This window comes from Bufo gargarizans, chromosome 9 (assembly GCF_014858855.1).
Source record: "Bufo gargarizans isolate SCDJY-AF-19 chromosome 9, ASM1485885v1, whole genome shotgun sequence".
Taxonomy (NCBI): Eukaryota; Metazoa; Chordata; class Amphibia; order Anura; family Bufonidae; genus Bufo; species Bufo gargarizans.
Genome location: NC_058088.1, coordinates 10,635,481 through 10,648,360, shown reverse-complemented (window position 1 = coordinate 10,648,360; position 12,880 = coordinate 10,635,481). Strand labels below are relative to the sequence as shown.

General features: G+C 46.7%; 1 protein-coding gene across 1 annotated transcript; it reads left to right on the top strand.

Annotated features, from left to right (window-relative positions):
- Window positions 1-359: 359 nt before the first annotated feature.
- Window positions 360-12,514, top strand: LOC122919347 (lymphocyte antigen 6C1-like). The gene is made up of 3 exons (XM_044268312.1): window positions 360-513; window positions 10,374-10,484; window positions 12,168-12,514. Exons 1-3 carry the CDS (start codon window positions 456-458, stop codon window positions 12,362-12,364), a joined length of 366 nt encoding a protein of 121 aa, XP_044124247.1. The 5' UTR covers window positions 360-455; the 3' UTR covers window positions 12,365-12,514.
- The last annotated feature ends 366 nt before the right edge of the window (window positions 12,515-12,880 follow it).

The following is a 12,880-nucleotide window of genomic DNA, read 5'->3' as shown; positions in this document are numbered from 1 at the left end:
TAACTAAATGAATGTTTTTAGACACGAATTGAGATTTGAGACAGACTACGCCCAGGCTGTTGGTTACACCTGATCTTCACGCATGAGTAAGGGGGCGAGACCCCCGAAACGTCACGCTTGAATGTGGTTTACAACTCGGCGAACTCTGAACAAGTGGGCCTGAGAGCCATGCAACACTTTTTCATTGTGAAAAATAAAGTAAAGAAAGGACCAAGAGGTCTTCTGAAGCGTGAGTAGTAGCCTTCTCATCTAACAACAAATATTCAAAATGTTATATGGCTGAATTGTATATGAAGTCTGATAATCAAAATCACATCAGATGACAATATAATGGCTCCTGAAGGGCAGCGGAGTAGAGGAGTGTAGTAACACAACTCTGGGGTGTTACACAATGACGACAAACCTATAAAAGGAGGAAGAGGGAGAGACCGTACTCAGACAATCACCAGACCACCATGGAAATAACACATCTTTTATCTCTTTCCGTTCTCATCTTGTTAAGCATTCAGACTGGTAAGTAATCTATAGTGTACCTAAATTATGTACAGGAGATGACACTGCTGTGTGCACTGTGCTGTGTATACATGTCATGGTGTAGTAGTGTGAGGAGGAGATGACACTGCTGTGTGCACTGTGCTGTGTATACATGTCATGGTGTAGTAGTGTGAGGAGGAGATGACGCTGCTGTGTGCACTGTGCTGTGTATACATGTCATGGTGTAGTAGTGTGAGGAGGAGATGACACTGCTGTGTGCACTGTGCTGTGTATACATGTCATGGTGTAGTAGTGTGAGGAGGAGATGACACTGCTGTGTGCACTGTGCTGTGTATACATGTCATGGTGTAGTAGTGTGAGGAGGAGATGACGCTGCTGTGTGCACTGTGCTGTGTATACATGTCATGGTGTAGTAGTGTGAGGAGGAGATGACACTGCTGTGTGCACTGTGCTGTGCATACATGTCATGGTGTAGTAGTGTGAGGAGATGACACTGCTGTGTGCACTGTGCTGTGTATACATGTCATGGTGTAGTAGTGTGAGGAGGAGATGACACTGCTGTGTGCACTGTGCTGTGTATACATGTCATGGTGTAGTAGTGTGAGGAGGAGATGACGCTGCTGTGTGCACTGTGCTGTGTATACATGTCATGGTGTAGTAGTGTGAGGAGCAGATGACACTGCTGTGTGCACTGTGCTGTGTATACATGTCATGGTGTAGTAGTGTGAGGAGGAGATGACACTGCTGTGTGCACTGTGCTGTGTATACATGTCATGGTGTAGTAGTGTGAGGAGGAGATGACGCTGCTGTGTGCACTGTGCTGTGTATACATGTCATGGTGTAGTAGTGTGAGGAGGAGATGACGCTGCTGTGTGCACTGTGCTGTGTATACATGTCATGGTGTAGTAGTGTGAGGAGGAGATGACACTGCTGTGTGCACTGTGCTGTGCATACATGTCATGGTGTAGTAGTGTGAGGAGATGACACTGCTGTGTGCACTGTGCTGTGTATACATGTCATGGTGTAGTAGTGTGAGGAGGAGATGACACTGCTGTGTGCACTGTGCTGTGTATACATGTCATGGTGTAGTAGTGTGAGGAGGAGATGATACTGCTGTATGCACTGTGCTGTGTATACATGTCATGGTGTAGTAGTGTGAGGAGGAGATGACACTGCTGTGTGCACTGTGCTGTGTATACATGTCATGGTGTAGTAGTGTGAGGAGGAGATGACACTGCTGTGTGCACTGTGCTGTGTATACATGTCATGGTGTAGTAGTGTGAGGGGGAGATGACACTGCTGTGTGCACTGTGCTGTGTATACATGTCATGGTGTAGTAGTGTGAGGAGGAGATGACACTGCTGTGTGCGCTGTGCTGTGTATACATGTCATGGTGTAGTAGTGTGAGGGGGAGACGAGACTGCTGTGTGCGCTGTGCTGTGTATACATGTCATGGTGTAGTAGTGTGAGGAGGAGATGGCACTGCTGTGTGCACTGTGCTGTGTATACATGTCATGGTGTAGTAGTGTGAGGAGGAGATGACACTGCTGTGTGCGCTGTGCTGTGTATACATGTCATGGTGTAGTAGTGTGAGGAGGAGATGACACTGCTGTGTGCACTGTACTGTGTATACATGTCATGGTGTAGTAGTGTGAGGAGGAGATGACACTGCTGTGTGCGCTGTGCTGTGTATACATGTCATGGTGTAGTAGTGTGAGGAGGAGATGACGCTGCTGTGTGCACTGTGCTGTGTATACATGTCATGGTGTAGTAGTGTGAGGAGGAGATGACACTGCTGTGTGCACTGTGCTGTGTATACATGTCATGGTGTAGTAGTGTCATGAGGAGATGACACCGCTGTGTGCACTGTGCTGTGTATACATATCATGGTGTAGTAGTGTGAGGAGGAGATGACACTGCTGTGTGCACTGTGCTGTGTATACATGTCATGGTGTAGTAGTGTCATGAGGAGATGACACTGCTGTGTGCACTGTGCTGTGTATACATGTCATGGTGTAGTAGTGTGAGGAGGAGATGACACTGCTGTGTGCACTGTGCTGTATATACATGTCATGGTGTAGTAGTGTGAGGAGGAGATGGCACTGCTGTGTGCACTGTGCTGTGTAAACATGTCATGGTGTAGTAGTGTGAGGAGGAGATGACACTGCTGTGTGCACTGTGCTGTGTATACATGTCATGGTGTAGTAGTGTCAGGAGGAGATGACACTGCTGTGTGCGCTGTGCTGTGTATACATGTCATGGTGTAGTAGTGTGAGGAGGAGATGGCACTGCTGTGTGCACTGTGCTGTGTATACATGTCATGGTGTAGTAGTGTGAGGAGGAGATGACACTGCTGTGTGCACTGTGCTGTGTATACATGTCATGGTGTAGTAGTTTGAGGAAATGACACTGCTGTGTGCACTGTGCTGTGTGTACATGTCATGGTGTAGTGTGAGGAGTAGATGACACTGCTGTGTGAACTGTGCTGTATATACATGTCATGGTGTAGTAGTGTGAGGAGGAGATTACACTACCATGTGCACTGTGCTGTGTATACATGTCATGGTGTAGTAGTGTGAGGAGGAGATGACACTGCTGTGTGCACTGTGCTGTGTATACATGTCATGGTGTAGTAGTGTGAGGAGGAGATGACACTGCTGTGTGCACTGTGCTGTGTATACATGTCATGGTGTAGTATGTGAGGAGGAGATGACACTGCTGTGTGCACTGTGCTGTGTATACATGTCATGGTGTAGTAGTGTGAGGAGGAGATGACACTGCTGTGTGCACTGTGCTGTGTATACATGTCATGGTGTAGTAGTGTGAGGAGGAGATGACACTGCTGTGTGCACTGTGCTGTGTATACATGTCATGGTGTAGTAGTGTGAGGAGGAGATGACACTGCTGTGTGCACTGTGCTGTGTATACATGTCATGGTGTAGTAGTGTGAGGAGGAGATGACACTGCTGTGTGCACTGTGCTGTGTATACATGTCATGGTGTAGTAGTGTGAGGAGGAGATGACACTGCTGTGTGCACTGTGCTGTGTATACATGTCATGGTGTAGTAGTGTGAGGAGGAGATGACACTGCTGTGTGCACTGTGCTGTGTATACATGTCATGGTGTAGTAGTGAGGAGGAGATGACACTGCTGTGTGCACTGTGCTGTGTATACATGTCATGGTGTAGTAGTGTGAGGAGGAGATGACACTGCTGTGTGCACTGTGCTGTGTATACATGTCATGGTGTAGTAGTTGTGAGGAGAGATGACACTGCTGTGTGCACTGTGCTGTGTATACATGTCATGGTGTAGTAGTGTGAGGAGGAGATGACACTGCTGTGTGCACTGTGCTGTGTATACATGTCATGGTGTAGTAGTGTGAGGAGGAGATGACACTGCTGTGTGCACTGTGCTGTGTATACATGTCATGGTGTAGTAGTTTGAGGAGGAGATGACACTGCTGTGTGCACTGTGCTGTGTATACATGTCATGGTGTAGTAGTGTGAGGAGGAGATGACACTGCTGTGTGCACTGTGCTGTGTATACATGTCATGGTGTAGTAGTGTGAGGAGGAGATGACACTGCTGTGTGCACTGTGCTGTGTATACATGTCATGGTGTAGTAGTGTGAGGAGGAGATGACACTGCTGTGTGCACTGTGCTGTGTATACATGTCATGGTGTAGTAGTGTGAGGAGGAGATGACACTGCTGTGTGCACTGTGCTGTGTATACATGTCATGGTGTAGTAGTGTGAGGAGGAGGTGACACTGCTGTGTGCACTGTGCTGTGTATACATGTCATGGTGTAGTAGTGTGAGGAGGAGATGACACTGCTGTGTGCACTGTGCTGTGTATACATGTCATGGTGTAGTAGTGTGAGGAGGAGATTACACTGCTGTGTGCACTGTGCTGTGTGTACATGTCATGGTGTAGTAGTGTGAGGAGGAGATGACACTGCAGTGTGCACTGTGCTGTGTATACATGTCATGGTGTAGTGGTGTGAGGAGGAGATGACACTGCTGTGTGCACTGTGCTGTGTATACATGTCATGGTGTAGTAGTGTGAGGAGGAGATGACGCTGCTGTGTGCACTGTGCTGTGTATACATGTCATGGTGTAGTAGTGTGAGGAGGAGATGACACTGCTGTGTGCACTGTGCTGTGCATACATGTCATGGTGTAGTAGTGTGAGGAGATGACACTGCTGTGTGCACTGTGCTGTGTATACATGTCATGGTGTAGTAGTGTGAGGTGGAGATGACACTGCTGTGTGCACTGTGCTGTGTATACATGTCATGGTGTAGTAGTGTGAGGAGGAGATGATACTGCTGTATGCACTGTGCTGTGTATACATGTCATGGTGTAGTAGTGTGAGGAGGAGATGACACTGCTGTGTGCACTGTGCTGTGTATACATGTCATGGTGTAGTAGTGTGAGGAGGAGATGACACTGCTGTGTGCACTGTGCTGTGTATACATGTCATGGTGTAGTAGTGTGAGGGGAGATGACACTGCTGTGTGCACTGTGCTATGTATTCATGTCATGGTGTAGTAGTGTGAGGAGGAGATGACACTGCTGTGTGCGCTGTGCTGTGTATACATGTCATGGTGTAGTAGTGTGAGGGGGAGACGAGACTGCTGTGTGCACTGTGCTGTGTATACATGTCATGGTGTAGTAGTGTGAGGAGGAGATGAGACTGCTGTGTGCACTGTGCTGTGTATACATGTCATGGTGTAGTAGTGTGAGAAGGAGATGGCACTGCTGTGTGCACTGTGCTGTGTATACATGTCATGGTGTAGTAGTGTGAGGAGGAGATGACACTGCTGTGTGCGCTGTGCTGTGTATACATGTCATGGTGTAGTAGTGTGAGGAGGAGATGACACTGCTGTGTGCACTGTACTGTGTATACATGTCATGGTGTAGTAGTGTGAGGAGGAGATGACACTGCTGTGTGCGCTGTGCTGTGTATACATGTCATGGTGTAGTAGTGTGAGGAGGAGATGACACTGCTGTGTGCACTGTGCTGTGTATACCTGTCATGGTGTAGTAGTGTGAGGAGGAGATGACGCTGCTGTGTGCACTGTGCTGTGTATACATGTCATGGTGTAGTAGTGTGAGGAGGAGATGACACTGCTGTGTGCACTGTGCTGTGTATACATGTCATGGTGTAGTAGTGTCATGAGGAGATGACACTGCTGTGTGCACTGTGCTGTGTATACATGTCATGGTGTAGTAGTGTGAGGAGGAGATGACACTGCTGTGTGCACTGTGCTGTATATACATGTCATGGTGTAGTAGTGTGAGGAGGAGATGGCACTGCTGTGTGCACTGTGCTGTGTAAACATGTCATGGTGTAGTAGTGTGAGGAGGAGATGACACTGCTGTGTGCACTGTGCTGTGTATACATGTCATGGTGTAGTAGTGTCAGGAGGAGATGACACTGCTGTGTGCGCTGTGCTGTGTATATATGTCATGGTGTAGTAGTGTGAGGAGGAGATGACACTGCTGTGTGCACTGTGCTGTGTATACATGTCATGGTGTAGTAGTTTGAGGAAATGACACTGCTGTGTGCACTGTGCTGTGTGTACATGTCATGGTGTAGTAGTGTGAGGAGGAGATGACACTGCTGTGTGCACTGTGCTGTGTATACATGTCATGGTGTAGTAGTGTGAGGAGGAGATGACACTGCTGTGTGCACTGTGCTGTATATACATGTCATGGTGTAGTAGTGTGAGGAGGAGGTGACACTGCTGTGTGCACTGTGCTGTGTATACATGTCATGGTGTAGTAGTGTGAGGAGGAGATGAAGCTGCTGTGTGCACTGTGCTGTGTATACATGTCATGGTGTAGTAGTGTGAGGAGGAGATGACACTGCTGTGTGCACTGTGCTGTGTATATATGTCATGGTGTAGTAGTGTGAGGAAGATATGACACTGCTGTGTGCACTGTGCTGTGTATACATGTCATGGTGTAGTAGTGTGAGGAGGAGATGACACTGCTGTGTGCACTGTGCTGTGTATACATGTCATGGTGTAGTAGTGTGAGGGGGAAATGACGCTGCTGTGTGCACTGCGCTGTGTATATATGTCATGGTGTAGTAGTGTGAGGAGGATATGACACTGCTGTGTGCACTGCGCTGTGTATACATGTCATGGTGTAGTAGTGTGAGGAGGAGATGACACTGCTGTGTGCACTGTGCTGTGTATACATGTCATGGTGTAGTGTTGTGAGGAGGAGATGACACTACTATGTGCACTGCGCTGTGCATACATGTCATGGTGTAGTAGTGTGAGGAGGAGATGACACTGCTGTGTGCACTGCGCTGTGTATACATGTCATGGTGTAGTAGTGTGAGGAGGAGATGACACTGCTGTGTGCACTGTGCTGTGTATACATGTCATGGTGTAGTAGTGTGAGGAGGAGATGACACTGCTGTGTGCACTGTGCTGTGTATACATGTCATGGTGTAGTACTGTGAGGAGGAGATGACACTGCTGTGTGCACTGTGCTGTGTATACATGTCATGGTGTAGTAGTGTGAGGAGGAGATGACACTGCTGTGTGCACTGTGCTGTGTATTCATGTCATGGTGTAGTAGTGTGAGGAGGAGATGACACTGCTGTGTGCACTGTGCTGTGTATACATGTCATGGTGTAGTAGTGTGAGGAGGAGATGACACTGCTGTGTGCACTGTGCTGTGTATACATGTCATGGTGTAGTAATGTGAGGAGGAGATGACACTGCTGTGTGCACTGTGCTGTGTATACATGTCATGGTGTAGTAGTGTGAGGAGGAGATTACACTACTGTGTGCACTGTGCTGTGTATACATGTCATGGTGTAGTAGTGTGAGGAGGAGATGACACTGCTGTGTGCGCTGTGCTGTGTATACATGTCATGGTGTAGTGTTGTGAGGAGGAGATGACACTGCTGTGTGCACTGTGCTGTGTATACATGTCATGGTGTAGTAGTGTGAGGAGGAGATGACGCTGCTGTGTGCACTGTGCTGTGTATACATGTCATGGTGTAGTGTTGTGAGGAGGAGATGACACTACTATGTGCACTGCGCTGTGTATACATGTCATGGTGTAGTAGTGTGAGGAGGAGATGACACTGCTGTGTGCACTGTGCTGTGTATACATGTCATGGTGTAGTAGTGTGAGGAGGAGATGACACTGCTGTGTGCACTGTGCTGTGTATACATGTCATGGTGTAGTAGTGTGAGGAGGAGATGACACTGCTGTGTGCACTGTGCTGTGTATACATGTCATGGTGTAGTAGTGTAAGGAGGAGATGACGCTGCTGTGTGCACTGTGCTGTGTATACATGTCATGGTGTAGTAGTGTGAGGAGGAGATGACACTGCTGTGTGCACTGTGCTGTTTATACATGTCATGGTGTAGTAGTGTGAGGAGGAGATGACACTGCTGTGTGCACTGTGCTGTGTATACATGTCATGGTGTAGTAGTGTAAGGAGGAGATGACGCTGCTGTGTGCACTGTGCTGTGTATACATGTCATGGTGTAGTAGTGTGAGGAGGAGATGACACTGCTGTGTGCACTGTGCTGTTTATACATGTCATGGTGTAGTAGTGTGAGGAGGAGATGACACTGCTGTGTGCACTGTGCTGTGTATACATGTCATGGTGTAGTAGTGTGAGGGGGAGATGACACTGCTGTGTGCACTGTGCTGTGTATACATGTCATGGTGTAGTAGTGTGAGGAGGAGATGACACTGCTGTGTGCACTGTGCTGTGTATACATGTCATGGTGTAGTAGTGTGAGGAGGAGATGACACTGCTGTGTGCACTGTGCTGTGTATACATGTCATGGTGTAGTAGTGTGAGGAGGAGATGACACTGCTGTGTGCACTGTGCTGTGTATACATGTCATGGTGTAGTAGTGTGAGGAGGAGATGACGCTGCTGTGTGCACTGTGCTGTGTATACATGTCATGGTGTAGTAGTGTGAGGAGGAGATGACGCTGCTGTGTGCACTGTGCTGTGTATACATGTCATGGTGTAGTAGTGTGAGGAGGAGATGACACTGCTGTGTGCACTGTGCTGTGTATACATGTCATGGTGTAGTAGTGTGAGGAGGAGATGACACTGCTGTGTGCACTGTGCTGTGTATACATGTCATGGTGTAGTAGTGTGAGGAGGAGATGACACTGCTGTGTGCACTGTGCTGTGTATACATGTCATGGTGTAGTAGTGTGAGGAGGAGATGACACTGCTGTGTGCACTGTGCTGTGTATACATGTCATGGTGTAGTAGTGTGAGGAGGAGATGACGCTGCTGTGTGCACTGTGCTGTGTATACATGTCATGGTGTAGTAGTGTCAGGAGGAGATGACACTGCTGTGTGCACTGTGCTGTATATACATGTCATGGTGTAGTAGTGTGAGGAGGAGATGACACTGCTGTGTGCACTGTGCTGTGTATACATGTCATGGTGTAGTAGTGTGAGGAGGAGATGACACTGCTATGTGCACTGTGCTGTGTATACATGTCATGGTGTAGTAGTGTAAGGAGGAGATGACACTGCTGTGTGCACTGTGCTGTGTTTATTACAATTAGTATATGACTTCTCACATTATGACACTGATGGTCCGGGTGTAGTGCCCTGGAGAAAGGGTATTTTGGGCTATGGATGTTTGTGTCTATATTCCAACAAAAAGCTGTCAACTAAATTCTTTACTGCTATTAGAAAAATGAATGTGTATAATAATTTATACCTTACATTTACACTGTTTCATATTGCTGAACTGCATTTTATGTTTATTGTAGTATATCCTGTTTATTTGCACTGTTATTGCACTGTATTTGCACTGCACTTTGGAAAAGGTTATTGCATTCTGCGTATGCAGTGATATGCTAGTAATTTTCCATAGTTGCTATAAGATAATTTGCAGAGCTAGGTTTTTTTAGGGGAATCCGCACACAATGATTTGTCTGTTTAGCTCTGTTGTTTATGTCTGAAGACCTGTTTATTTCTGGAAACACCGCTTAGTCATTCTCATAGACTTGCATAGAATTTATATAGAAGCCTATGGCAGATTAAAATTGCAACACTGTTTCTGAATCGGATTTTCCACTCCACCCATTCTACTAGTACATTCTAGGTCAGTTAGAAACTGTATTAAAGGAGCACAGTCCGAGTCCCTAGTTGTCTTCAGTAGAAGAAACTCTCAGATTGCATGAGTGACCAGAGGAAGGGGATACTCTGCTAAGGATCCTGTTTTTTTAGACCTATGACCAGGGAGTCAGCCAGATGACTAAGCCACAGACACTGGGCATCCAGCCTTTGGCCAGGGCATCCACTTATGAGAGAGGGACAGCTAGCTCAGGCTTTTCCCCAGCATAAAACCTTCTTCTGCCCTGAAGGAGACCGGGGAAACCAGCTCAGCGTTGTACCTGTATTGTTTTGCACTTGAGCTCCTCCAGTAAAGAAGGACACTGGTTTACTGCAAATCCTGACTCCCTGGACTCATAACCCATTAGGGTGCACCATGCCTTACCATCCCTTCCAGAAAGCAGCAACACGTGGTGACACCTCAATGGTGTATGAGGGACTCCTATAAGTGTTGGGACCACCCCAAGCTCAACCACTGCACTGAGAGTTTCTGCATGTGATTTACTGTCAGTATATGGGGTTAGGCATCACTCCGGTGCTTTAGCATGTTGGCCACTAAGATAACACAGAGCCAATCCCTACCTGTTCCACATGGCACATAATAAGGTCTAATGTCAAATGTGGTCTCTTCTGTATGTTATACTGTGATATAACCATGGGTCCTTCCAGTAACAGATGGTAGGAGCTCAGCTGGCTTGCTGGAGTACATTTTATAGGACTGTGGTGTAACGCGGAGTGTTCTGTCTTTGCAGTAAATTGCCTGAAATGTTCAACCTGCAACGACACCAAATGTGATACTTATAAACCGGTAACTTGCCCTGAAATCCCCGGAGCTGCATGCCAAACTGTTTCTTTCAAGATGGGTAAGTACATATTACCCAAGAGACAAGTCCCATGTCATACAAGATACGTGTTGCATTAATACGTTGTGCTTGCTGCTTTTACAAAAAGTGACTGAGCCACATGTCGGGGGGGGAGACTAGAGATGTGCTTCAAAGGGTTATTCATATGATTTATGCAGAAAATGAAAATCAGGCCTCCTATAGCACAGGCGCTGGACACTGAAAACCTGCAAATTTATACATAATACATAAATGATTAAAAACAATTAAAATAAGGAATTCAGACAAGCAGCTGTATTTGTCCGGCCAGCACTTTGTATAATTGCTGGGTTGTGGCCGGAGTTAATGAGGCCGGGTGGCATTCATGTAGCTTCGGGTAATCAGCCTGCCGGATCTCACGGATCTAGCCTTATATTAGCATCTTTATCTATTTTTTTACATTTATTTTTCTTTTATTATAATCCATCATTATGAATTGGCAAAGATGTCAGTATTTGTTGGCCTGATGAAGGAGGTAGTCGCCTCTGGAATTTGTCCCCTTTTGCTTGTTTGTTTTTATTATTTAATAGTTTTTAATTATTTATGTGCAATAAATTACAATTTTTGTGTCCTGCGCCCCAGAAGACCATTTTTTATTTCAATTTTACTCATCTATATTGGGTTCGAAAAAACAGAAGCAGCCCGTGTTGCCTTCCACAATTTGCGGAACGGAACGTGCGCCAGCAATATAAATGCCTATTCTTGTCCACAAAGCGCGGACGGAGCCACGGATGCGGACAGCACACAGAGTGCTGTCCGCATCTTTTGCGGCCCCATTGAAGTGAATGGGTCCGCATCCGAGCCGCCGAAACGGCGGCTCGGATGCAGACCCAAACAACAGTCGTGTGCATGAGGCCTTACACTGCAGGCTATCAGTGTTATTACCAAGGATTTACTAGAAAGCTCCGTATCATACAGCGCATGACAATCTCTTTGTAACAAAGCCAGAACCAGCCCTGTACCTCACATGGATCCAGAGATCTCCCCATTTATTTCTCCAATTGCTCTATTAGATTTATTTCAAGATGGCAGTTGGGGGCATGTCCTTTTCCAGAGGGTGTCTACTTTATGCTGCAGTTTTCTCCCTGTCACCGCTCGGGGCATGTCCTTTCTCAGGAGACATGTCTTTTCTGCTGCAGGTCCCTCCCTGTAACCGTCTCAGCTTCTAACATTAGCTACAGCTGGTGTCAGTTGCAGGATGGAACTGAGCATGTGCGACCACCTCAGCAATGCTACAAAGGTGGACAGAGATATAAGGGGAAAACAAATAGCAGGTGGTGCTATAAAGATATTGAATAACTTAGTGACTGTAATACATTTTTGATTATGTGCAATTAGAAAAGAATCCGGATGCTGATTTGTATAACGTGGAATATTTTTCTTGGGACAACCCCTTTAATTTATTAAGGGACTTGCACCTCAAGTAGGCGCCTCTCACTCCAGCGCAAAATACCGTAGATCATAAATACCTCACCACTGAGTTAAAAATAAAGATACTGGCTATCTATTACCGCCACTAGATGGCACTTATCCATGCAGGGGATTTGGAGCTTTGTGTCGGAAAAACTGAATTCCTAAGTGATATTCTGGTTCTGAAATAGATGGAATATGTTGTATAAATGCCATAAACAGCTCCTCATACAGCAATGTGTTTCTCTGTTTCAGGTGATGGTAAACGTGTATCAAAAGGTTGTTCCACACATGAATTGTGTGAAGTGAAACCTCCTATTGTACCCCAGGGTGTTGAGTTTAAAACAGACTGCTGTGCTACAGATCTCTGCAACTCCGCCATTACCACTAAGATGTCCCTGCTCCTTGCCGGCTTCTTGGTCCTGATGTCTCTGTGTGTCTCCAGGTTTTGATCCGGTCCTTGACGCTCTTCTGAGACCAACGACATGGCTTGGCCAGCGTATACTATGCACGGCATCTCGCTTACCGAGGGCACATATATCAGCCATTTATATTTGTATTATGGACGCCTTTGCTTATGCAATAAAGAAACTTCTATTTGATGTGTTTTTCCATTGTTTGTATTGCTCCAGATTCTGCTCTCTTCACTTCATCAGCAGGCCTCATGGTCTCATTCCCCTCAGGTACTGTACATGCAGTGAGCCCAGCCGAGGAGAGGACGGGGGTGGTAGCAGAGGCTCCATGATGGTCCTAGTCCGCACATGACTACGGTCCTCCCCAGCGCTCCCTGGGGGTGGAGCACAGTGAAGAGAGGAGCACACCACAGTCCACAAGGAGGAGGACAGTTTTTGTGTAACAATAATCACTTCTTGGTCATGGTGGAAAGGCATACGTACCAATGTTTCAGTTGGTTAAATTAGGACATGTAGGCCCCACCCCTGGGAACATCCTAAACCCGTCCGAGAAAA

Coding starts and splice junctions, on each gene's coding strand:
- LOC122919347 (XM_044268312.1), top strand. CDS start 456: ATGGAAATAACACATCTTTTATCTCTTTCCGTTCTCATCTTGTTAAGC. Junction 514..10,373: donor CTTGTTAAGCATTCAGACTG/GTAAGTAATCTA, acceptor CTGTCTTTGCAG/TAAATTGCCTGAAATGTTCA. Junction 10,485..12,167: donor AACTGTTTCTTTCAAGATGG/GTAAGTACATAT, acceptor TCTCTGTTTCAG/GTGATGGTAAACGTGTATCA.